General features: G+C 38.8%; 1 protein-coding gene and 2 pseudogenes across 2 annotated transcripts; all 3 read right to left on the reverse strand.

Moving 5' to 3' along the window:
* Positions 1 to 5,229: 5,229 nt before the first annotated feature.
* Positions 5,230 to 14,200, reverse strand: LOC131356738 (E3 ubiquitin-protein ligase TRIM21-like). Of its 2 annotated transcripts, none has more exons than XM_058395922.1 (7): positions 14,126 to 14,200; positions 7,207 to 9,444; positions 7,007 to 7,102; positions 6,670 to 6,903; positions 6,427 to 6,574; positions 6,219 to 6,245; positions 5,230 to 6,120 (listed from the first exon to the last, which is right to left on the reverse strand). In XM_058395922.1, the coding sequence occupies exons 2-7, from the start codon at positions 7,780 to 7,782 to the stop codon at positions 5,543 to 5,545; spliced, it is 1,659 nt and encodes a 552-aa protein (XP_058251905.1). In that variant the 5' UTR covers positions 7,783 to 9,444; positions 14,126 to 14,200; the 3' UTR covers positions 5,230 to 5,542. The 2 variants fall into 2 exon arrangements, with proteins under 2 accessions (XP_058251905.1, XP_058251906.1); XM_058395923.1 differs by having other exon boundaries at positions 7,207 to 7,784; positions 14,126 to 14,199.
* Positions 14,201 to 15,844: 1,644 nt separating this feature from the next.
* Positions 15,845 to 18,516, reverse strand: LOC131356737 (E3 ubiquitin-protein ligase TRIM39-like; annotated as a pseudogene).
* Positions 18,517 to 23,157: 4,641 nt separating this feature from the next.
* On the reverse strand, positions 23,158 to 24,914 carry LOC131356309 (E3 ubiquitin-protein ligase TRIM39-like; annotated as a pseudogene).
* Positions 24,915 to 27,128: the final 2,214 nt, after the last annotated feature.

Raw genomic sequence — 27,128 nt, forward strand, 5'->3', positions numbered from 1 at the left:
ATCAATGCAATTTTTTTTAAAAGCCTGCAAATGCCAGATGTTTAAAAAATAATTAAAAAACAGAACTTAATTCATTAAAAATTAAAAATCAGGATATATTCGAGGTCAGATGAGAAGATTTCTTGCACTATTGTGTTCTGCTGAATTAAACCTGCTCCAAATCAGCTACATTTTATCCTGGTAATTGATGCTGTTTAAAATCTCAAAAGTTGATTTCTATGGTGATCTATAATAGCAAGAAGAGCCACAAAAAATCCACAAACAATATATTAATTATCAAATTGCAAGAAACTTAGAGCACATGTGAATTTTATAGACATGCATAAACCTTATATCAAGCTTTTTACCCCCATAAAGATTACTTCTGATTCAAGCTCTTATTATGCAAGTCTTTGCTTTAATGTTTTGTTCCTTCTTCTATTTCTCTCATTTACTTTAGATTTTTTTGTCTGGTTAATTAAAAAAAAAATAAAAAATACACGGTCACGTTCAGCTGTACGACTCAGTTCATGTTTATAGGCAGTGCTCGATTAGAGAGGCTTGCGTTTTTCATCTCCCATGCAGACAGATGCTGAAATCAGTGTCACTTTTGTCGTGAATTTGTTCTCTGTACTTTATCGACGGTCCCTAAGACTTCAATGCCCCACGAGACCGAGAAGTTCATTCAGAAAAAATATATTATTTAACAACAAATTTAAAATTATAAATTTGACGACATGATTAAACTGTATTAGTTGTTATAATTTAGAGGAACAATTCAAATCATGAAGTCATACAATCGACTGCAAACGACTGCAGTCTTAAGCGTATGTATGATTATTATAAGTAGCTTAACAGCAATGCAAAAAAAATATTATATTATATTCTTTTTGAACCAATTCCATTTTCTTTACTTTATTGTTCCTACTCCCTTGGTGTTTACCTGCAGTGGTTTTAATCGAAGAAAAAAAAATCAAGCTTGTGAGGTTTGAGTATTGCTGAACGGGTTTAGGTTGTAAAACGTCTCACCTGAGTAATGTCACTCCCAGAGAGAGACACTCCCACTTTTTAGCTTTTTTACTGATACAACTGCAAGAAGGCAGGAATTCACCATGTGATCTACAGCGTCCGGATATTACGTTTTACGAGTTTCCACTATGTCTCATAGCAGCGGTAATTTCGATTAACCCCAGTCTGAAATCTTTTGATTCCATTAAAAAAAAAAAAAAAAACATTTCACTGTCATTCACTGATTCATTCAGTGATCCTTTTCATGAATGACATCATTAAACCAGTAGGTGGCGCTACTAAGTGTCTTTTTAGATATTAAAAATTCTTTTTTTGTTCGTATATGTTTTTTTTCACTCAGTACATCCATTTAAAACTACCAACATTTTAAAGATGTTTTAAAGAGGTTTTAGTTTCATGTGAGATTGACTGATGTGAGATTCCTTTTGGAATTTGCTTCCTCTAGAGCTTCCTTTATTTTGTATCAGGTTTTTACTTACCACCATCAGCTCTGGCTTGCTCCTTAATTCAATTCAAGTCAATTCAGTTTTATTTGTATACCACTTTTAACAACAGACATTGTCTCAAAGCAGCTTTACAGAACATTAGAAACAAAAAACATTGTGCAAAAAGTCCTAGATGTTAGACAACATCATCCCTAGTGATCAAGCATGAGGCGACTGTGGCAAGGAAAAACTCCTTTAGATGGTATGAGGAAGAAACCTTGAGAGGAACCAGAGTTAAAAGGGAACCCATCCTCATTTGGGTGACACCAGAGAGTGTGATTAAGAATAATATCCTTTCTGCAGTCATGTAAAGTCAGTTGTGTGACGCAGATACAGCATATGTAGAATGTTAGTGTGTGTATTAATTAGGAGGTTGTTGTCGCCCTTAAAGTCCACCTAGAGTTGGCATACTAGAGTTGAATACTCAAATCCTCACGAAGCAGAATCCAGCTGGAGCTGATCCATCTCTGGATCCCTCAGGATCCTCACAGGGTTGGCCTATTCTTACTGAAGGTCTACTGGAGCTGGCACAATCTCTAGATGCCTCAGGATGGGTAGAAAAGGGGAAACAAGTGGAAAGGAATTAGTGTAGCTGCTGTTCATAATATTAGCAAGCACTAGATGATAATGTGCATTTAATCAGATGTACTGGAGGACAAAGTTATAGTATGGCTTTAATCTACCTTTAAACTGGGAGACTGTGTCTGAGCCCCTAACACTGTCAGGAAGGCTATTCCAAAGTTCAGGAGCTAAATACGAAAACACTCTAAACCCTTTTAAAGACTTTGATATTCGGGGGAACTACCAGAACTCTGGAGTTTTGTGATCTTAAGGAGCGTGGTGGATTGTAGCATGTTAGAAGACTGGCTAGATAAGTGGGAGCTAAACCATTTAGAGCCTTGTATGTAGTAGTGATAGTTTGCAATCAATTCTAAACTTAACAGATAGACAGTGTTACTAGTGATAAATAAATATAAAAAAAATACCGAATTTATATCTTCATGTAAAGTTGCTTTGTGATAATGTCCACTGTAATAAAAATGATTTGGAAAGAATAAATTTCTTCTGAGAGTGAAGTGTGAGAAAGTGTGTGTGTGTGTGTGTTTTATTTGTTTTTGTGGCATGAAAAGAGTCTGCACCTGGCACTTGTTATACAAAAGCATGGCAACTCCAAACACTGTAGGTTTTGATAAGTTAACATGGACAGTGTTAAACACAGTGTGAAAGTGAAGTGTAAAGTGAATGTGGAGGAGTGCTGCCTCAATGTGGGGAAAGTAGTGTGACATTATAACATGGTGCCTGTTTTGAGAATGAAAAACACTATTGTCATGTTTCTAAAATCAGTGGAGAAAGCTAACAAACTTGTAAAATGTACAATGTAGCACTGTTTATCTAAGAAGAGATGATTGCACAAGAGCTCTCCTGGTTTATAAATCACCCTGGTTAAACACCTCATGTCCTTTAGGAAGTTGCTTTCTATTGTGCTTAATTATGGTGTGGATGAACTTGACATGAAGAAATTTAGAGTAGATTGAACCAGTAGATTAAAACTAATAAGTAGTTAATTGTATTTTGGCATGCCATTTAACTGTTTGCTAGCACCTAACCACTGTCTCCCCTTTTTCTGTCCTCAGCATATATGAAAACACATACACACTATCCCCCTGATAGATAAAAAAAAATAACCTTTTCTTGCCTTCAAGGTTAAATCAGTTCAACTCTACTGTCACTTTTTATGTAGGTGTGAGAGTGAAATGAATGTCAGATTTTTCTGGAAAAAGGAAGTAACAATAATGTGCTCTGACAATAAGAATAGAGGAAGTGGTAAGGCTTTAAACCACACCTCTGCACTGTCAGCCAGTCAGTTATTAGAGTGACAGGATGAAGTAAGTGTTAAGAGTTCAAGTAGAACAAGTTTAAAACATGGGGTTTAAATAATCTCATGAGTGTAAATGATTCTGTATTGTTGGAATCTGTACCTGCACCTTCCACTGAGAGACAAGTTAATGACATAGGAACACACACTGTTCTGCTCTCAGAATCCCAGGAGACTTTACAACACTAGCTTCACCACACTTTCTCCCTTGGACTGAATATACCAAAAATGTCCTGTGACACCCAGAAGAACCCATTTCAATGTACTTAGCTTCATACCACCCCAGTGTCCCTAGAATGTGATCACCAGCTGGAGATAAATGATTTAGGTGGAGTGAACATGTCTGTAAGATCAGACACCAAAGACTTGAATATGAATATGAATATGTTTAGTATATGTATAGCCAAGCTTTCAGTGTATAGGTTTCCTTAGGCAAAGGAGCAGATCTGGGAGGTTCATTCACATAGAGTGTTTGGTGAACTGGGATGTTTGGATGCTGTCGACTTACCACCTTTGCAAGTCAATCAAATTTTCTGACTGTGAAGTGGTTGGATGTTTTATATCCCAGGAAGCCTTCATGTCTGTCACCTTCTGGCTCTCCCTTTTAGTTATGCTGTCATAGCTAGTTTTGCAGGAGTCCCTGCTTGCACTTTACACATAATCTACATTGTCTTTAAACATCACAAGCATACCAAATATGGTATCTCTCTCTCTCTCTCTCTCACACCCACACACACACACACACACACACACACACACAATCTACCCCTAGTTGGAGTCTTGTCACTTGGTGGTTCTCACTGCTGCTAGGGATAGATCTGTGTGGACAGCCTGTGACCCAAGGGACTGCTGTGGATAGAACCACTTAGAGATCATTGCAGTGCTCTGAACTCACAAACATCTGTCCATTGGACAGAGTATTTCAATCAGACTGGATCTCTGATCATAAATATCAGAGTTGTGCTTTCGACTTGTAATTCTGGCTTGATGCTGCCTCCATCTCATCCAAGTCTCCACATTTACAAGACAAAGCTGTAGGAGAAAATGGCATAATGTCCACAGTGAGTTAAAAAGGCATTGTCCATGATCTCTGGACACTCTATGCATTAACTGATCCGCACAGAAGCAGATGTGATGATATGACTAGACCTTCAGAACAATCTCTGATGAATTGTGCCACACTGAGGCCTCTTCCTCTGAGATTCTCCACTGATGTAAAAGCTGACCAGACTGACGTCATTTCATGACCAAACAAAAAGACCATCAGAACATAAAGTGTATCTGTGTGTCTTCTATAATGTTGTCATGCTACACCAGTTAAAATCAAAATATTAAATAGATTTAACTTTTTACTGATTTCAGGATTTTTACCAATACCAAATATGATTTAAACAGCTGTCTGCACTCACTGAGTATATCTGCTATTAAGCTTAATTGTACTTATCATCCCATTTTCTATTCATTACTTTCACTACAATTGTTCATATTTTAGTTGTGCATATTTAGTTTTACATTGAGGCATTATGCTTTTCTTATTATTATGTAACTTTGTATGTTTTACATGTGCATGTTCCCACGTTCAACAAGTCTGATTTAAATTCTTTACATTACAGGCAAAATTCAGAAAATATGCACAAAAATATCATTTTATTATAAGGAAATAATATTAACTGTACATTAAATGCTGTACAGTATGTCAAGAATGTATTTATTCATTTGTTTGTTTGTTTGTTTGTTTTACATAATTTTGTATTTATATTGTGTGTGAGGATGATACAGCTAACTGCACAGCAAAAAACATTAATAATTAATAAATAAATAAATAAATAAATAATAAAAAAGTTTATTTATTTTCTCTGAATACATCTTTGATAAAGAAATCATTTTTATGACATTGAACATTACAGAAAATAAAGCAAACTTACACCCCAGTTAAATGAATCCACTGTTCACTCAGTGTGGATGTTATTTTGGAATCAAAAGCTTAAAAATGAACTTCTATTTTAAGTGATTAATGCACATTAGCCTGCATTATAACATTTGATCCATATTACAGATGGAAATGTGTGATTTGAAGATTAGTTGGAGATTAGTAGGAGTAATGATGGATCCTGGAAGGAATATACCACTTTAGCATGAAGGATCATCACAATGAGAGCAACAAAAAACAAATTTATATTTTATGACTCTTATTAAACTTATTCAACTGAATATGATTAACAGGACAGATGATCAGTGGTGCTGAATTTTTACCTCCATCATTACGACATGGGCTGAATAATGGGTAAAGTTTCTCAGTGAAAGTCTGACCAGTGAAAGAGTAGAAATGAGACTTTGCATCAACATCATAGAAGGAAATCAGACCCTCCTCATAATCCACAAACACCCCCACCTTCTGAGGAGCCTGTTTAAAGGAGAGGGAGACACGAGGAGAGTCCAGAGCCTTATATTCAGTCTTATTCCTCAGCCACACACACCAGTATCCATCTTTAGAGCTGTATGCAATCTCTCCTTTCCTGACAGCAGACTCTCTGACCACTCCTAAATCCCACTTAGTCTTCCCTCTGACCAGCACCTCATAGTAAAATCTCCCTGAAGTGAATCCCTCCTTTCCCAACACACAGGGGCAACAATCAAACCTCTCTGGATTATCAGGGAGATTCTGTTTCTTGTCTCCACATGTAACTTGTTTCCCATCATCAGACAGGATGAGTTTAGGATTCGCTGTATCAGGATCCAGAGTCACATCCACTGAGAGACAGAAACACAGTGTACATCAGTTTTATCACTGCACAGTGTGGAACAGTGAAGAAAATCAATATAAATGTGATTGATAAGAGCTCACAAACCTGCATATTGTTGAAATCTTCTAAGTTCTGTTTGGAAAATAATATTGAATGATATTAACTGTTAATTTTTTTGCATCATTGATTGTTAGATGGTAGATTTTTAAAAATTACAACAAAGTAACGGAGTAATTTTTATAAATTGCAGTAGTCTAAAGAATAAATTTTCTCCGAAAAAAAAACAAATTCTAACAAATCATTAAACACTTACGGATCTCGGGAAGCTTGTCCATTTCCTCTCTGAGAGTTTCCTGAAGCTGTGACAGCACTCTCGTCAGAGTCTCCATACTCAGATGAGAGTAAATTGTGATGTGAGTCCAGTCCTGAGAGTGTGGAGGGCTGCAGAGTGACGGGTAAATCTACAATACAGCAGGAGAGAGGAGAAATCCCTCAGCATGGGGACTGCTGTCCTGTCATGTGCTGCATTGCTACTGAGAAACAGAGGGACTCTGACCTGTAGGAGGTGGAGGTGATCCTCAGTGTGTGAGAGCTGCTCCAGCTCAGTGTTTCTCCTCTTTAGCTCAGTGATTTCCTGCTCCAGCTCTTTAATGAACTCTTCAGCCTGCTTCTCTGCTGCTTTCTGTGTCTCCTCCATCACTTTAAGCAGCTCAGCCTGGCTTCTCTCAATGCAGCTAATCAGATTACTGAAGATCTCCACAAAGTCTTCTTTCTCCATCTCTGTAGTTTTCTTAAAAGGATACAAATTGAGCTATATTAATTGCTTCTGCCTGATTATATTATGATTCTAATAACAATAAAGTGTTACTTTGTATGTTAGTTAAAAGACTCACTTTATTGCGTTTTACAGAGTGTTTGATTTCCTCAATCTTCTTCAGTCGCTCCTGGATCATCTGCTGAACTTCTGCTTGTGTCTTTCCCAACAGAATCTAAGACAAACATTTAACATTGTATAAAGTTTCATTATATTCCTAAATGCAATTCATTAGCAAATTTTTTTTCTATTATCTGTTATTAATTTTCAGTCTCTCACCTTCTTCTCTCCACTCTCATCGTCTAGAGGAACAGTGTTGTGTGTTTTGTGGTCTGTCTCAGTGCAGAACTGACACACACACATCTGGTCGTCTCTACAAAACAGTTCCAGTGGTCTCTCATGTTTCTGGCAGATGTAGTCCTCCAGGTTCTCCACAGATTCCAACAATTTGTGCTTCTTTAATGAAGAAACTCTCTCATGAGGTTCCAGGTGAGTCTTGCAGTAAGAGGTCATACAGATCAGGCAGGACTTCACAGCTGCACATTTCTTATCACAGCAGATGTTACAGAACACCAGAGATTGGGTGTTTTTTCCTTTAGCAATGCTGGATTTCACTGACACCTTAAATGGAGCAGCAAGTGCAGAGATGAACGTATTCACACATAACTCAGGTCTTTTTGGGAAATCGGTTTTACACACTGGACACTGGCAGTGTGAACTGCTGTCCCAGAACTCTTTGAGACAGATCATACAGAAGTTGTGTCCACATGGAGTAGTCACTGGATCAGTGAACACATCCTGACAAATAGGACACTGGAGCTCATCTTCACACAGGACACTGCTGAAGGAAGCCATGACTGGCACAGGAGACAAAGAGATTCCATTAGGGTGGACCCCATTATAGTAGACCAAATAAAATTTATCCTCAATTAATGTCAACTATGACACTAAATTTTCATGCTAGCATATGATCTGGCAGTGGTATTTCAGTAGTTAAGGCATTGGCTTACTGATTACAAAACCATAAGTTCAAATCCTCACAAAATCAAACTGTCATTGTTGGATTTTTGTTATTGTTGAGCTAGAACCCTCACCACAGACTTTAGATTCTTTTAGAGTGAGAACAGTCCCAAGCTACCAGTGGGATATAATCGCTAGAGGGTCCTGGGACTAGCCTGGCATCACTATCCAGTAGGATGGGTTTCCTTTTAAGTTTCCCTAACCACTACTCAAACAATTGAAGCTACTGATGTACTCCATGATTGGCTTCTCCCAGACTGTTGGCTTTCTTACCCATTCACAGAGCTTAAACGAGCAAAGGAAAGCTCCTGCAAAGGAACATTATTTTTTAAAATGTTACGACCCAGTCTAGGGTTGGGAAGCGTAGCATGAAAACTACACAGAGTTATATATTGGAGATGGTACAGACATGAATATTATGTCCTAGAGGTAGTACAAAACAACAGGAAAGCCTGGGCTGGAGAATGAAGTTTAATAGTCTGATAGCCTGGGGGAAGAAGCTGTCCTTCAATCAGCTAGTTTTGGACTTGGTATCACCGTCCTGAGGGCAGCAGAGACAGCAGCTTGTGGCTTGTATGGGTTGGGTCTTTGATGATCTTTTGGGCTTTCCTCACACATTTACATTTACAGCATTTGGCAGACGCTCTTATCCAGAGCGATGTACAAATGTGCTTAAAGTCCCTATCAATAAATACATTAACACTGGTTCAATAGGTTACAGACTTAGAATACCATTAGCCTAATTTTTTTTTAAAGGAAATGATAAGAGCTAGATTAAGTGCTTCAGGAAAAGGTAGGTCTTCAGACGTCATTTGAAGACAGTCAGTGACTCGGCTGTATGGACATCTAGGGGAAGTTCATTCCACCACCTCGGTACCAGAACAGAGAAGAGTCTAGATGAGTACCTACCTATTACCCTGAGAGATGGTGGGACCAGTGGAGCAGTGCTAGGCTTTGTAGGCAAGCATCAGTGCTTTGAATCTGATGCACGCAGCTACTGGAAGCCAGTGGAGGGAACGCAGCAGTGGGGTGGTGTGGGAGAACTTGGGCAGGTTGAAAACAAGCTGTGCAGCTGCATTTTGGATCCTTTGCAGTAGATGAATTGCATTCAGAGGAAGACCTGCCAGTAAAGAGTTGCAGTAGTCCAGTCTTGAAATAACCAGAAACTGAACAAGCACTTGAATAGCCTGTGTGGATAGGAATAGTCGAATCCTTCCAATGTTGTACAGAAGAAACCGACATGAGCGTGTCACATTAGCAACATGCGAGGAAAAGGACAGTTGATTGTCCATGGTTACCCCAAGGTTGTGAGCAGTGGCTCAAGGGGAGATCATTGAGTTGTTCAGAGATAATGCAAGATCCTGGGCTGGGGATGAATCACCTGGGATGACCAGCCGTTCAGTTTTGCTGGGACTACTGTACGTTCCAACTGATGAGCTGTCATCCAAGATGAAATGTCCGCTAGACACACTGAGATTTGATCAGAAGCCATAGTATCTGAGGGAGGGAAAGAGAAGATAAGTTGGGTGTCATCAGCATAGCAGTGGTATGATAAGCCATGTGTGGATATAACTTTGCCAAGAGAGGGGGTGTAGAGGGAGACAATACATTGCCGTGTTAACCTTTTTAATTGGAGCTTGCTCCCTCTTACTTTTAAATTTCAACACAGGGCACGTAGCAATTAAATGTCTTTGTTTGTGACAAAAACATTCACGAATTTCTGAAGAGGAACGGCTGCATGTGTGAGTCTGTGGAGGTTTACTGAAAGTCTTTAATAAGTGCAAGGATGCTTTTTTACAGGAAGAAGGGGCAGTAAACACAGTTTGATGTGTTAGTACAAACTTGTCATCTAGAATGGCAGCTTTATAGAGGTTTTAGAGTGGTATTTAGATGTATTGTAACTGTGTCTCACACAGTTGAAAAAGGTCAGCTTACACAGTTGAGTGTTTGTGTGTGTGTGTGTGTGTGTGTGAGAGAGAGAGAGAGAGAGAGAGAGAGAGAGAACGTTGATACACCTCAGTTTTAGGTGTTGAGGAGCCTGATAGCTTGAGGAATGAAAGTGTTACACAGCCTGGTTATGATGGCCAGAATGTGTTAGTACATCTTTCCAGACATCAGGAGGGTTAAGAGTGTGTGTGAGGGGTGTGTGGGGTCACCCACAATGCTATTGGCTTTGCGGATGCAGTATGTGGTGTAAATGTCCATGATAGCGGGGAAAGCTGTGAATTGCTACACAGTCGTGAGTCAGCAGAGTGAACAGCAGTGGAATGAGCACACAGCCCTGAGGTTCTCCAGTGCTGAGTGGTGGTGCTGGAGATGCTGTTTCCGATCCGGACTGACGGAGGTCTCCTAGACAGGAAGTACAGGATCCAGTTGCAGAGGGAGGTGTTCAGACCCAGCAGACTCAGCTTCTTAATCAGGTGCTGAGGGATGATTGTATTGAATGCTGAACTGAAATCTATGAACAGCATTCATATGTATGAGTCCTTATTGTCCAGATACAGATAGAGGGCTGTGGTGATGGCATAGTCCGTGGAGCAGTTTGGACAATATGCAAACTGCATGGGATCCATTGAGGGTGGTAGCTGGGTCTTGATGTGTCACATGACAAGGCTCTTGAAGCATTTAAACATGATGGGAGTAAGTGCAATGGGATGATAGTCATTAAGGCAGGAAACTGTAGACTTCTTCAGCTTAGGGAAAAAGGTCACATAGGAACAATGGCTCTGCTCAGGGAAATCTTGAAGATGTCAGTGAAGACATCTGCTAGCAGTTTTGCACATTCCCTGAGCACTATGCCAGGAATGTTGTCTGGTCCAGCAGACTTCTGTGGGTTAACTTTGCTTGGAGTTATCCTCATGTCAGCCATGGATAGGCAGAGCACCTGATCGTTGGGAGGAGAGATGGTCTTGCTCCCCACTACATTGTTCTGTACCTGGAAATGAGCATAGAAGTCATTCAAGTCATTCAGCGCATCTTGGAGGGAGGTGTCACTGTCACAGGCAGGTGATGTGGTCTTGTAGTTTGTGATCACCTGCATGGATGCCCTGCCACATGCTCCGGGAGCCTCCACTGTCCTGAAAACATCCATAGATTCTATGGGCGTGTATGCGCTTTGCCTGTTTGATGGCTCATGACAGTTTGGCCCTTGCTGTTTTTAAGGCCATCTTGTCCCCTGCTCTGAAGGCGGAGTCTCTAGACTTCAGCAGTACATGCACCTTTGCGGTCATCCAATGCTTCTGGTTGGGGCCGTGTGGTGATGGTCTTAGAGACAGTCACATCATCTATGCACTTGTGCATCAATGCACCAGATGTGGCTGGTCACTGATGCCGTGTATTCCTCCAAGCTGATAAAGTCACCGTTGGTTGCAGCCTCCATGAAAATATGCCAGTCAGTGTACTCGAAACAGTCCTGAAGAGCAGAGGTGCCTCTAGCTGGCCAGGTTTTCACCTGTTTTAGAACTAATTTAGAGGTGAGCGGTCTGTATGCTGAAATTAGCATAACAGAGATGTGGTCTGAGTAGCCGAGGTGTTGATGGGATTTAGGGAGCACTGATTTGATATTTGCATGGTTGTATAACTGCTGGGGGGAATGAACACTCCAAAAATGAAAAGAGTTGTGAATTCCCATTGTAAATAAAATAGCCTTCACAAACAGTCATGAGCTAGTCAATAACGATGAACAGTAACTAGAAACAAGCACAGAGTCCTTGCACCATGCCATGTTGATGTAAACACACACACACCACCACTGCGAGTCTTACCGCACAGAGCTGCATTCCTGTTGGCACAAAACTATGTGAGCCCGGCTAGCTGAATGGCAGCATCTGGAACTCTGTTGCTGAGCCACGTTTCTATGAAAACAAAGACGCAGCAGTCTCCATGTGGTTCGCTGGAGTTGGATGTAGTCCAGATTATTGTCCAGTAAACAAATGTTATACAGCACAGACTCCCACCCGCTTTCCGTGCTTCCATTTTCGTCAAGCAATGTCGACGCTTGCAATGTCCTCTCTCCCATCCACCAGCATCAGCTGATGCTGAAGACTGAAAATATAAAAACGGCCTGGTCTTTGCAGCAAGCCGAGGTCGCAAAGTTTTCCAAGTACATAATAATGCAGGTTGGCAGGCTTCCTTTGCTTTCCCTGACAGTTTACTCTGCAATAACAGCATCCACAAACTTTTAGGTCAGTTTAATATTGTGGCTATTCGCTCAAAGAAAGAAAAATAAGCTTCAAATTCGACTTCTCTAAATACAGGCACTAAATTAACATGTTGACTAATATCAAAAGCAGATTACTGGTGAATGGAGCAAGTGGTGACCCTGAAGCGCTGGTGATATCAGTGGGAGCATTAGCTGCTGCTGCTCTTTTATCTAAATGTGCAGCAACAGAACATAAACATAACTAAATCAAAGACCACCATACTCACAAATACCAATCAAGCTACAGTATAATTAGGCAAAAAAAGAGCCTGCTGAACCCAACCTGCTGAACACTTAAAATGCGAAAAAGTGGAATTTTTTTAAAATCCTGGACAAGCCCCCATTTCTGTTTCGATCCACAGCGTGAGAAATGGAGTGGGGTTATATGTTGGAGAAACACATATGAATATGAGGCCCCAGAGGTAGTAGTAATGTCACACAAAACACAGCAGTGAAATAAGGTGAATATATTATAATGGTGTGGTATATATAGCACAATAAACAGGGGAACACTTCAGGGTGGATCAAAGCCAAAATAACAAACACTAGAATAGGGACAAAATAACCTACACAAAAAAGAAACAAACAAAAAGACAAAAACCTTTACAACCACAGGCAAAGAATATATACAATTAAAGCAGCCAAAACCAAAACAGGGAACAGATCAGACTCGTTGTCAAGGCAAGCAAGGATCAAAACCAAAATGACAGAAGCAAAACCTGACACAGAATATCACACAACACAACCACCACATGCCAAGTGAGCACTGAAGCTGCTGGTATTGGCTGCTGTCCCAGATTCATATGGTTGCCATTTGTGGTAGAAGTAGCTGGAACATCATGAAAGTCTGTTTGGGTTGTAACAAAAGGCTGAGATTAGTGCATAACAAGCCTTATTTTTCAGTAGGGAGTGGCACAACCCAGTATTATTATTCACTGAGATCAAAGACATATTCCTATTGTCTGACATTTCTTTACTTTACTTAGCATTATCAATGTATTTTTTTTTACATTTCATTTAATTTAGTTGTCAAATGTTTAATGCATAAAATATGTACTGCACATAGACAATGTGCAATATTTGAAATGCTTAATGATGTTCCAATAAATGATTGTACTGATAAAGAGTATTGCTCCTGAAATTTGCAATCATTAACAGATTTAATATCAGGATATATTTGAGATAAGAGTGAGAGGATTTCTTTCACTGGTGTTTCCACTGAAAGGAACCTTCTCCAGATCAGCTACAAACTTTCCTGGAAATTGATGCTGTTTAAACTCTCGAGAGTATGTTGATTTCTATGGAGATCTATAATAGCAAGGAGAGCCACAAAAATCACCAACAAAATATTACTTATCAAAATGTAAGAAACTTAGAGCACATGTGAAACTTATAGACATGCAGGAAACTTATATCAAGCTTTTTTGCCCCAAAACAATTACTTCTGATTCAAGCTCTCATTATGCAAGTCTTTGCTTTAACATTTTGTTCTTTCTTCAATTTCTCCTACCTCTCTTGCTTTAGATTTTTTTACCTGGTTAATTAAAAAAAAAACTAATTTAAATATATGTTACAATCATGTTCAGCTGTAAAACTCAGTTCATCTTTAAAGGCAGTGCTTGGTTAGAGTGGCTTGCATTTTACATCTCCCATGCAGAAAGACACTGAAATCACTGTCACTCTTTTGTTTTGTTTTCTTTCTTCTGTACTTTAGCGACCATCCCTAAGAAACCACAACATTTAGTTGAAAAACATATAATTCTGAATGACAAGTTTAACATGATTAAACTGTTTAAGTTCTCATAATTTAGAGGAAAAATTCAAATCATGTATTCATACAATCTACTGCAAACGACTGAAGTCTTAAGAGAATATTTGATTATTAAACTAGCTTTACCACAATGCAAAAATATTATTATATTATTTTAACAGATTCCATTTTCTTTACTCTATTGTTACTATTCCCTTGGTGTTTACCTGCAGTGGTTTTAATCCCTCGAAGAAAAAAATGAAGCTTGTGAAGCTTATGTATTGCTGAAGAGCGTATTTGTTGTAGGTTGTAGAGCATATTTGCCCTCATCTGAGTGACGTCACAAGAGAGACACTCCCACTGTTTGGCTTTTTCTACTCATACAATTGCAAGATTTTACCACTAGATGGCGGAAATTCGCCATGTGATCAACAGCCTGGGGATATTAAGTTTTACAACCAGTTTCCACTGTCTCCTAGTGGCGGTAATTTCGATTCATGATTCATTTGGTGATCCTTTCCGTAAATTACATCATTAAACCAGTAGGTGACGCTACTGAGGTTTTTTTTTTTAGATATTTTAAGTCCTTTATTGTTTTGTTTTTTTCACTCAATACACTGATTTAAACAAACACCAACATTTCAAGAGACACTTTTTAGTTTAAGGTGAGATTGACTTTGAGTCTGCTCCCTCTATAATGTATCAAGGGAGATTTTCCTCACCACAAACACCTCTAGCTTACTCATTAGTGATGAATAAATATACAAAAATACTGAATTTATATCTTCATATAAGCTGCTTTGTGACAATGTGGGGAAAGTAGTGAGACATTATAACATGGTGCCTGTTTTGATAATGTACAAGTTTCTAAAATCAGTGGAGAAAGCTAACAAACTTGTAAAAAGTGCAATGTACCACTGATTATTATCATCAGAAGTGACGCTCCAGTTCTTCTTCCTATCAGTAATGTGCTCTGACATTAAGAACACAGGAAGTGATAAGGCTTTAAACCACACCTCTGCTCTGTCAGTCAGTCAGTTAATAGAGTGACAGGTTGGAGTAAGTGTTAAGAGTTCAAGTAGAACAAGTTTAAAACACAGGGTTTAAATAATCTATGGAGTGTAAATGATTCTGTATTGTTGGAATCTGTACCTGCACCTTCCACTGAGAGGTGATTAATTAGGAACACACATCTTCTGATCCCAGAGTCCCAGGAGATTTTACAACATTAGCTTCTCCACACTTTCTCCCTTGGGCTGAATTCACCAAAAACCTCCTGTGACACCCATCTCTCTCTCTCTCCTCTGCTGAACTATACTGTATATCCCACTCCCGACCTTCAGAACAATCTCTGCTGAATTGTGCCACACTGAGATTCTCCACTGATGCAACAGCTGACCAGACTGAAGTCACTTCATGGATCAGGACCAAACAGATCATCATAAAGTGTCTCTGTGTATATACTATAATGTTGCTATGTTAGTTCAATTAAAATCAAAATGTTGAAAGATCAAATTTTTTACCCATTTCCCCAAAAGGATTTAAAGAGCTGTCTGCACTTATTGTGTATGCCTGCTGTTAAGCTTAATTGTACTTATTATTCAATTTTCTTTTCATTACTTTCTCTACATTTGTATATGTTCTAGTTGTGTATATTTTCTTCTTTTATATTGATGCATTATGATTTTCTTATTATTTTTAGACTTTGTTTTACATGTGCATGTTCCCAGGTTCAACAAATTTGATGTAAATTTTTCACATTACAGGCAAATATTAAGAAAATATAAGGGATACAATGTTAAAATGAAATAATATTAACTGTATGTTAAAGGCTGTATGAATATATTTATTATTTGTTTGTTTGTTTGGTTTACACAATTTTATATTCTATGATAGGAGGATGTAGCTAACCGCACAGCAAAAACATTAATAATAATAATAATAATGAATAAATCTTAACATTTTTATTTCTTTTTTCTTAATACATATTTGACACAGAGACAATTTCTAGAATATTAAACATTACAGAAAATAAAGCAATCTAAGACCCCAGTTAAATGAATCCACTGGTCACTCAGTGAGGATGCTATTTTAGAGACAAAAGCTTAACTGACTTCTTTTATTTTAATTGATTACTGCACATTTAAAAAATAGCCTGCATTATTACATCTGATCCATATTACAGCTTGAAAATATATTCTGGCGGATGGGATTTAAAGATTAGTTACAGGTGTAATGATTGATCCTGAATGGAATACTTTAGCATGAAGGATCATCACAATGCGAACAACAAAAAACAAATTTATATTTTATGATTCTTATTAAACTTATTCAAATGAATTTGATTAACAGGACAGATTATAACTGGTGCTGAATTTTTACCTCCATCATTAAGACATGGGCTGAATAATGGGTAAAGTTTCTCAGTGAAAGTCTGACCAGTGAAAGAGTAGATATGAGACTTTGCATCAACATCATAGAAGGAGATCAGACCCTCTTCATAATCCACAAACACTCCCACCTTCTGAGGAGCCTGTTTCATGGAGAGGGAGACACGAAGAGAGTCCAGAGCCTTATATTCAGTCTCATTCCTCAGCCACACAGACCAATCTCCATCCTCAGGGCTGGCTGTAATCTCCCCTTTTCTGTTAGCAGACTCTCTGACCACTCCTAAATCCCACTCAGTCTTCCCTCTGACCTGCACCTCATAGTAAAATCTCCCTGAGGTGAATCCCTCCTTTCCCAACACACAGGGACAACGATCAAACCTCTCTGGATTATCAGGGAGATTCTGTTCTGTTTCTCCACATGTAACTTGTTTCCCATCATTAGAAAGGTTGAGAGAAGGATGAGCTGTATCAGGATCCAGAGTCACATCCACTGAGAGACAGAAACACAGTGTACATCAGTTTTATCACTGCACAGTGTGGAACAGTGAAGAAATCTATATAAATTAAGTCATGTGATCAATAAGAGCTCACAAACCTGCATATTGTTGAATTCTCCTCAGTTCTGTTTGGAAAATAAAGTTGGAAAATGTTATTTGCTGTTACAGTTGAATTTGGTGAAATTAAATGTTTGATTATTATAAATTAATACAAAACACTGTAATAAGAAAAACAAATAATGATAGAAACATGTATTTCTGTCATCAAGATCTTTATAAACATTAGCAAAATTTATTTAATCTTAGAATGACTTGTGTCAGATTCAAGAATTCATACAATTCAAGAACTCATACAAATCAGTAAATACTGACCAGTTTGATCAATCTTCTCCATTTCCTCTCTAAGAGTTTCCTGAAGCTGAGACAGAGACCTCCTCAGAGTCTCCCCACTTAGATGAGTGTTAATTTTGACATCAGTCCAGTCCTGGGTGTGTGGAGGGCTGCAGAGTGACGGGTAAATCTACAGTACAGCAGGAGAGAGGAGAAATCCCTCAGCATGGGGACTGCTGTCCTGTCATGTGCTGCACTGCTATTGAGAAACAGAGGGACTCTGACCTGTAGGAGGTGGAGGTGATCCTCAGTGTGTGAGAGCTGCTTCAGCTCAGTGTTTCTCCTCTTTAGCTCAGTAATTTCCTGCTCCAGCTCTTTAATGAACTCCTCAGCCTGCCTCTCTGCTGCTTTTTGCTTCTCCTCCATCACCTTAAGCAGCTCAGCCTGGCTTCTCTCAATGTCACTCATCAGATTACTGAAGATCTCCACAATGTCTGCTTTCTCCTTCTCTGTGGTTTTCTGTAAGGAAACAAATCAAGATAAGTAAATGTATTCCATATGACTATATCATTATACTAACAATCAGTCTAATATAGAGTTATTTCATGTTTTATGAGTCTCACTTTACTGAGTTTTTGAGTGTTTGATTTCCGCAATTTTCTTCAGTCGCTCCTGGATCATCTGCTGAGCTTCTGTTTGTTTTTTACCCAACCGAATCTAAGACAAATATTTAACATTGTATAAACTTTTATACTTTTATTCATCAATGTAATTCATCTATTATCTATTATAAATTGTCACTCTCTCACCTTCTTCTCTCCAATTTCCTTCTCTAGAGGAACAGTATTGTGAGTTTCATGCTCTCCCTCAGTACAGAATTGACACACACACATCTGGTCATCTCTACAGAACAGCTCCAGGGGTCTCTCATGTTTCTGGCAGATGTAGTCCTCCAGGTTTTCCACAGGGTCTATGAGTTTGTGCTTCATGAGTTTAGCTGTAGTTTTATGAGGCATCAAATGAGTGTTACAGTAAGAAACTCCACAGTGCAGACAGGACTTTAGAGCCTCCAGCTTTTCCTCAGTGCAGGAGTCACACAGAACCTTTTTAGTCTTGACTGGAAGCTGATCTGCAGTAGTGCAAGATTTTACCTGGACTGACTTTTTAAATGGAGCAGCAAGTGCAGAGATGAACATATTCACACGTAGTTCAGGATGTTTATGGAATTCCTGCTTACACAGTGGACACTGGCAGTGTGAACTGCTGTCCCAGAACTCTTTGAGACAGATCATACAGAAGTTGTGTCCACATGGAGTAGTGACCAGTCACTACTGTGAACACATCCAGACAGATAGGACACTGGAGCTGATCTTCACACAGGACACTGCTGGAGGAAGCCATGACTTAGAGAAAAGACACAGAGATTCCATCATGGTTAATCTAGACGAAGTAATAATCTCTGACACTTCATTTTATTTTCAGGTCAGCATAGTGGCATGGGGAAGTGGTAGTTCAGTAAGTCTTTGGGCTAATTATCAGATGATCATGAATTCAAATCTAAATTCAATTAAAAATAATTAACATGTTTCTGTTAGGTCTTGAGCCAGATGTCAAGATTCCTGACCACAGCTCCTTCTGGAGTGGAGACATGCCCAAGCCACATAATCATGTCCCAGGCTCATCACACAATGGGATGGGTTTCCTTTCAAGTTTCCTAAACTTTATTCTCAACTCAACCTACTGAGGCTACTGGTGTACTCCAAGCCTCTGTCAGATTGTTTAGTTTCTCACCCTATCACAGAGAATAAGCCCATAAAAACTTCAAAGGAACCTTATTTTTACTGCCTGCACTGATGGTCATTTTCTTTTGGTCAATAACCAGAGCTATCATCTATAAACTAAGCCCCTGCTTCACCAAAACAGACAGGTACAGTTACCCTAAGACTGGTGCTGCTGACCCAAGCTAATTTGGTGTCCTCTTTTTTTGTTGGTCCGAAATAATATCTGAAGGCATCATACCTCTATTTCCAGGATACATTGATCCAAGCTGTTGACTGTGGACCAGGAGGGCATTAACTTGGCCTTACCTTTTTTTTCTTCTATGTATTTCACAAGAACTGAGTGTCAGTGGCTTTCAAACTCATAATCAAAAATAATAAATTTTTAATTCAATTAAATTTATTTGTATAGCATTTTTAACAATAAACATTTCTTCAAAACACCTTTACAGAAGTATAGAAACATAGAAAAAATTATAAAGTTTAATGTAAAGTTAATATTTATCCCTGATGAGTAAGCCTTAGGCGATGGTGGCAAGGAAAAACTCCCTGAGATGATATGAGGAAGAAACCTTGAGAGGATCCAGGATTAGAAGCGAATCTCAACCTCATTTTTATGTTAAAACTAGCTTCAGATTTACAATTTAAATTCAATACATTTTAAAATACATTAAAATATGTCAAGTAATAGATGAGGAGCTGTGTGAGTGCTGATATTCTCCCATGGGAAAACAAGTTAATGATTTTTCTCCTGGAGTTCATTCTCCTTCTTAAAGCTCAAATTTGAGTGGTGGAGCAGCAGCAGCTCACAACTGGAAACCAGCTGGAACACTACTGTACATAAGTAAGAGATCACTAAGAGCTCTTACAAGATTATTTCTGATAAGAGCATGTATGTCCTTAGTCTCCCATTTCCTATCCCTATGCCAACATATACTCTATATGAATCCCCACGGTAAATGACAGACTTTGAGATTTGACATCAAACAGTGAATCACAAAAAAAGCCAACACCAAGAGCTGGGGAAGGAACAACTTACCATGATATAATTTCTCTGATCTCAGACCAATTTTATTTAAATTAATTTTGCTAGTATTTAACTTTTCCTGTTCTCTCCCTGCTTTCTGGCTCACTTACAGAATACCTTCCTGTCTTTATTTCCTGGAAGAAAGACTGCAAAATCTTTAAACTGGAGATTGTGTCTTGCTGTAAGTAATAGAAATCAGACGAACAACAAACAGGAAGTGTTCTCATCGGCGGCATTACTTACCGAACTGTATTTCTCTTTTTCTTTACTTCTCTTGTTCCTGATATTTTAGTGTTTACCTGAAGATATTTTAATCCCGCAAAGAAAGAGAGATAAGCTTTAAATTCGAGATTTCTTGGTAATTTCTTGGTATTTCTTTGTGTTTTCCTGGTAAAAAGATCAGGTTTCAGTAAGGAAATGGATTTGTGTTTGAGTTTCGATTCACCTGAACGATGTAATGGGAGACACGCCCACTGTTTGGCTTCTCTCATGATATAATAACAGGTTGTAGCCACTAGATGGCGGAAATTCACCCAGTAAACTAGAGCAATTTATAGCGTCTCTCTCTGCGATGTACAATTTCATTGGGCATCCAGTAAATATTTATACGTCAGTAAAGCAAACAGTCATTAAACGATCTTGGATAATATATTTTAATAATTGATCATTAGGTTTTAGAAGGATAATTTATTTCCATTAAAAATCCTTTTACACAAATTATTTTTTTCGAGACATGTTTATTCAAAAATGTATGGAAATTTTTGTTAAAATGCATGAGAGTGCTCAGTGTATGTATGTCCATGTACATTTTGCTTGTAAATTTATTTGTACATGTAAACAGTTCAACATGAATGAAATATTATCATTATTAATCTATACAGTGTCAGGAGCATTCATGAGCTTCTTCAACTATATTCTTTTCAGACCTAACAAAGACACCATCAAAACTAAAATAATTATAAAGCTTCTTTGTTTATCTTCATAAATGTTGGATTTTGTTAAAATCAGTATCTGAAGAATAATACAATATTTTCTTTTACAAATTTCATCTAACAGGAATTAAACAGCAGCCTGCACTAACTGTGTATGTGTTATTAAGCTTAATTCTATTTATTATAAATTTTTACTCCCCTACATATTTTGCTGTATATTTTGAATTATATTTATGCAGTCTTTTCTTCTTTTTTATTAAACTTGCTATGTTTTATTTACATTTCTGGCAGATGCCCTTATCCAGAGCAACATACAAAAATGCTTTGAAAAGTCTCTATCACTGAAAACTCTGATTCAGTAGGTCACAGACTTGTGATACCAACAGCTTAAAATCTGTTGTGGGATGATATATTCTTTTTTTTAGTACAACAATATATGAAAAAAACAGGAAAAATGCGAGCTAGTTTAAATGTTTCAGGAAAAGGTAGGTCTTCATTCGTCGTTTGAAGACAGCCAGTAACTTTGCTGTTCAGACATCTAGGGAATATTCATTCCATCACCTCGGTGCCAGAAATCTTGATGTACCTCTTACCCTGAGAGATGGTGGGACCAGTCGAGCAGTGCTAGTAGATCTGAGGGAGCGAGGTGCAGTGCAAGGAGTAATAAGAGCGTTAAGGTAAGATGGTGTTGGTCCATTCTTGGCTTTGTAGGCAAGCATCAGTGTTTTGAATCTGATTCAGCTACTGGAAGCCAGTGAAGGGAACGCAGCAGTGGGGTGGTGTGTGTGAGAACCTATGGAGGTTGAAAACAAGTCACTCAGCTGCATTTTGGATCATTTGCAAAGGAAAGATTGCATTCAGCAGTTGTATCTGAGGGGGCTTAAGTAATTCGATGTGCTATGGGTGTTTTACCAGTGTGTAGTGGCCAATATTGGGGGAGGTCATGCCAACAAACAGAGGTGGGTAGAGTATCCAAAATCTGTACTCAAGTAAAAGTACAAGAACTTCTGGAAATATTTACTCAAGTAAAAGTAACAATATTAATAGTTACTTGAGTAAAACTAAAAAAAGTACCCAGTGAAAAAACTACTGGAGTAGCTAGTTACTAGTTACTACCTGATCTGATTGATATGAAGCAAAAACCCAGAATTTCAAACTATTTGGACAGCTTTCACACACCTCTCCTTGAAAGTCTGTTTGTTCTGCTTATATAAAACAACACAAAATTGTCAGCATCTGCATTAAACAAGCTAACAGAGAACAAAAGAGAAGCTGTGTGTGCAAAGTGTGTTTGTTATTATGTTTGTGAATGAACTTGTTTTTGTCTGTTTGTGCTTCAGTATGTGAATGTTTATTTGATCATATGTTATTTCTTGAAATATTTTACTGTTGAGAACCTCTTACTCCACTGAATGTGGCTCACATACACATACAGTATGTGCACAACAGTTAACTGTTATTACTCAATAATGTCAGGCACTTCATGAGCTCCTTCAAATATATTGTTTTGTTGTTGAGATCATTTGTGTCATCATTCTGGCTGATGCTGTCTCCATCTCAGCAAAGTCTCCATCTTTGCAAGACATAGATGCAGGAGAACTTCAGACCTTTAGTGAAGATAGCTAATATGCACAGTGAGTCTTAAAAAAACCTTGTCCATGATCTCTGGACATTCTGCAATTGATTCCCACAGAAGCAGACGTGATGATATGACTAGACCTTCAGTACAATCTCTGCTGAATTGTGTCACACTGAGGACTCTCTGAGCTCTGAGATTCTCCACTGATGCAACAGCTGACCAGACTCAAGTCACTTCATGGATCATGACAGACCAGAGACACCTTCAGATCATAATTATAAACCTCCTCTGTGTACCTTCTAATAGGCTGCCATAATAGTTTAAAAATCATACAGGATAATCAACAGGTTAATTAAATTCATTTTTTATCCATTTCATCTAATAAGATTTGAACAGCTGCCTTCACTCACTGTGTATGTCTGTTACTAAGCTTAATTCCACTCATTATCAATTTTTAATTAATGAATTCAACTACATTCGTATATATGTTTTTCATTGCTGAATATTTTGAATAAATAACAGAACAAAATAAACAGAAACAGAATAAATAAATAAACATTAACTTTATTATTTTTCTCAGAATTCTAGTTTTAACACACATCTGATATAGAAAGAACTTTTAAAACATTGAGCATTACAAGTAAAGTGAAGACCCAAGACAGATGAATTCACTGTTCAGTGTTTTCACTTTTTATTAAGAAATAAATAAGAATTTAGAAATTTATATTAGATTTGATTAACAGGACAGATGATCAGTGGTGCTGAATTTTTACCTCCATCATTAACGCAGGGGCTGAAACATGGATAAAGTATCTCCGTGAAACTCTGACCAGAGAGTAGATATGAGACTTTGCATCAACATCATAGAAGGAGATCAGACCCTCCTCATAATCCACAAACACCCCCACCTTCTGAGGAGCCTGTTTTAAGGAGAGGGAGACAGGAGGAGTGTGTTGAGCCTTATATTCAGTCTTATTCCTCAGCCACACAGACCAATCACTATTCTCAGGACTGGCTGTAATCTTCCCTTTTCTGTTAGCAGACTCTCTGACCACTCCTAAATCCCACAGTCTTCCCTCTGACCTGCACCTCATAGTAAAATCTCCCTGAGTTGAATCCCTCCTTTTCCAACACACAGGGACAATCAAACCTCTCTGGATTATCAGGGAGATTCTGTCTCTTGTCACCATCCATAACTTGTTTCCCATCATAAGACAGGATGAGATTAGGATGAGCTGTATCAGGATCCAGAGTCACACCCACTGAGAGACAGAAACACAGTGTACATCAGTTTTATCACTGCACAGTGTGGAACAGTGACAAAATGTATATAAATTTAGTCATGTGATCAATAAGAGCTCACAAACCTGCATATTGTTGAATTCTTTTCAGTTCTGTTTGGAAAATAATATTGAACATTACTAACTGTTAAAATTTTATTTTGCCTCATTAATTGTTAGATGGTAGATGATGGATTTTTTTTATAAATTTCAACACTTACTGATCTTGGGAATCTTCTCCATTTCCTCTCTGAAAGTTTCCTGAAGCTGAGACAGAGTCTCGACACTCATGTGAGTGTTAATTCTGACATCAGTCCAGTCTTGGGTGTGTGGAGGGCTGCAGAGTGATGGGTAAATCTATAGTACATCAGGAGAGAGGAGAAATCCCTCAGCATGGAGACTGATGTTCTGTCTTGTGCTGCATTGCTTTTGAGAAACAGAAGGACTCTGACCTGTAGGAGGTGGAGGTGATCCTCAGTGTGTGAGAGCTGCTCCAGCTCAGTGTTTCTCCTCTTTAGCTCAGTGATTTCCTGCTCCAGCTCTTTAATGAACTCTTCAGCCTGCCTCTCTGCTGCTTTCTGTGTCTCCTCCATCACCTTAAGCAGCTCAGCCTGGCTTCTCTCAATGCAGTGGATCAGATCTCTCGTTTTTCAGACAGATGTAGTCCTCCAGGTTCTCCACAGGCTCTATCAGTTTGTGCTTTTTTAATGAAGAAACTCTCTCATTAGGCTCCAGGTGAGTTTTGCAGTAAGAGGCAATACAGATCAGGCAGGACTTCACAGCTGCAAATTTCTTTTCACAGCAAGCCTCACAGAGCACCAGAGGTTGGGTGGGTTTTTCTGTAGCAATATTGGATTTCACCTGAACTGACTTTTTAAATGGAGCAGCAAGTGCAGAGATGAACATATTCACACGTAGTTCAGGACATTTATGGAATTCCTCCTTACACACTGGACACTGGCAGTGTGAACTGCTGTCCCAGAACTCTTTGAGACAGATCATACAGAAGTTGTGTCCACATGGAGTAGAGACTGGATCAGTGAACACATCCAGACAGATGGGACACTGGAGCTGATGTTCACACAGGACACTGCTGGAGGAAGCCATGACTGTCATAGGAGACAGAATGAGAGAGGGATTTAAACCACAGAAAACTTTACACACTGCAAGCCTAAAATTGATTATTTCCTTATAATAGTGTGTACAAATTATACATGGTTTTTAGAGTGGCAACAAATAATAAATAATAGTTTATGTTGTTGTTTAGAATTAATAATGCTAAATGTATTAACAAGAGTATTAACAAGCAGTGTTAATAAAGGATGAATACAAATGAACATCACCTATGTATCTATGTCTATACTTTATCTTTGAGGTAAATGCATTCACAGCACTTCAAGAAGTTAGTTAACAACAAAAGAAACAATAACTTCTGATATAAACTGGAAGTAGACTCCAAACTATGTCATAATCACTCAGAAATATATTTTAATATACACTACTCACAAAAAGTTAAGGATATTCGGGTGAAATTTTAGGATGCACCTACAATGCACTATAACCTTAACAGGTGAAATTAATTTGACCTTCTCTACACTTTTGAATGCACTTGTCCAACGGTTCAGTGTTTCAGTACTTTTTTGCATAACTTGCTGTTCTCTAACAAGGTGCTTAACGGCAAAATTCACAACTGGTGTTTGATCCATGAATTGACCAATAAATTTTCTGGTTCACCTAACAATTTATTAACAGTACCTCACCATTGCGAGGCTTTAAACAGGATGTTCTCAGCGGGAAGTGGCCACTGAGCATAGAGTGTCACAGAGTGCCATCAGCAGGTTGAGACAGAGATACAGAGAGACTCAAAGAGTCACAGAAAGGCATAGAAGTGGACATCCTTTGCCCACATCCCATGTTGATGGCTGCTTCATTGTGAACAGTGCCCTGCGGAACCGGATGATGAATGCCACTCAACTCCAGGCACATTTAAGGGAGGTGAGAGGCACCCAAGTGTCACGTCAGACCATTCGAAACCATTTACATCAGTGTGGTCTGCGTGCTAGACGACCTGAAAGGGTACCTGACCACACCACTAGGCACAGGCATCATTGTCTTGCATGGGCCAGCTGGACGAGGGACCAGTGGGCCTCAGTGCTGTTCTCTGATGAAAGTCGATTCACATTGAGCAGAAATGATGGCCACCAACAATGTTGGAGACGTTGAGGAAAGCGCTACGCATAAGCCACTGTTGTGGTGGTGTTACAGTCTGGGCAGGTGTGTCTACTCAATACAGAACTGCCCTACATCTTGTGAATGATACAGTGACAAGCCAATACTACCTGAATAGCATCATTAATCCAGTCATTGTGCCCCTGTATGAACAACACAGGCCTAATTTCATCTTCATGGATGACAATGCTCCAGCTTATTGAGGTCGCGTCATTAGGGAATGGCTGCTGGATGCTGGGGTACCTCAAATGGAGTGGCCTGCACTTGACCTGAATCCCACAGAAAGCTGTAATTGATGGTCAAGGGCACATAACAAATTATTGAGACTTTGACATTTTTTGTTGTGGTATACCCACCACTGTTGTTGGCTTTTGTTTCAATAAATTGTTTGAGATGAGGAAATCACCATTGCATTTTAATTACAGTATCTCACAAAAGTGAGTACACCCTTCACATTTTTGTAAATATTTTACTATATCTTTTCATGTGACAACACTGAAGAAATGACACTCTGCTACAATGTAAAGTAGTAAGTGTACAGCCTGTATAACAGTGTAAATTTGCTGTCCCCTCAAAATAACTCAACCCACAGCCATTAATGACCAAACCATTGGCAACAAAAGTGAGTACACCCCTAAGTGGAAATGTCCAAATTGGGCCCAACGTGTCAATATTTTGTGCGGCCACCATTATTTTCCAGCAATGCCTTAACCCTCTTGGGCATGGAGTTCACCAGAGCTTCACAGGTTGCCACTGGAGTCCTCTTCCACTCTTCCATGATGCCATCACAGAGCTGGTGGATGTTAGAGACATTGCACTCCCCCACCTTCCGTTTGAGGATGCCCCACAGATGCTCAATAGGGTTTAGGTCTGGAGACATGCTTGGCCAGTCCATCACTAAGGCAGTGGTCATCCTTGAGGTGTGTTTGGGGTCGTTATCATGTTGGAATACTGCCCTGCAGCCCAGTCTTCGAAGAGAGGGGATCATGCTCTGCTTCAGTATGTAACAGTACATGTGGGCATTCATGGTTCCCTCAATGAACTGTAGCTCCCCAGTGCTGGCAGCACTCATGCAGGCTCAGACCATGACACTCCCACCACCATGCTTGATTGTAGGCAAGACACACTTGTCTTTGTACTCCTCACCTGATTGTGGCCACACACTCTTGACATGTGCATCATCTTTAG

Source organism: Hemibagrus wyckioides, linkage group LG07 (assembly GCF_019097595.1).
Source record: "Hemibagrus wyckioides isolate EC202008001 linkage group LG07, SWU_Hwy_1.0, whole genome shotgun sequence".
Lineage (NCBI taxonomy): Eukaryota > Metazoa > Chordata > Actinopteri > Siluriformes > Bagridae > Hemibagrus > Hemibagrus wyckioides.

Excerpts from the sequence above, each read along its gene's own strand:
- LOC131356738 (XM_058395922.1), bottom strand. The coding sequence starts at position 7,782 with ATGGCTTCCTTCAGCAGTGTCCTGTGTGAAGATGAGCTCCAGTGTCCT. Across the intron at positions 7,103-7,206 it reads ATGAGAGTGGAGAGAAGAAG|ATTCTGTTGGGAAAGACACA; the intron begins GTGAGAGACTGA and ends TGTTTGTCTTAG. Across the intron at positions 6,904-7,006 it reads ACTCTGTAAAACGCAATAAA|AAAACTACAGAGATGGAGAA; the intron begins GTGAGTCTTTTA and ends TATCCTTTTAAG.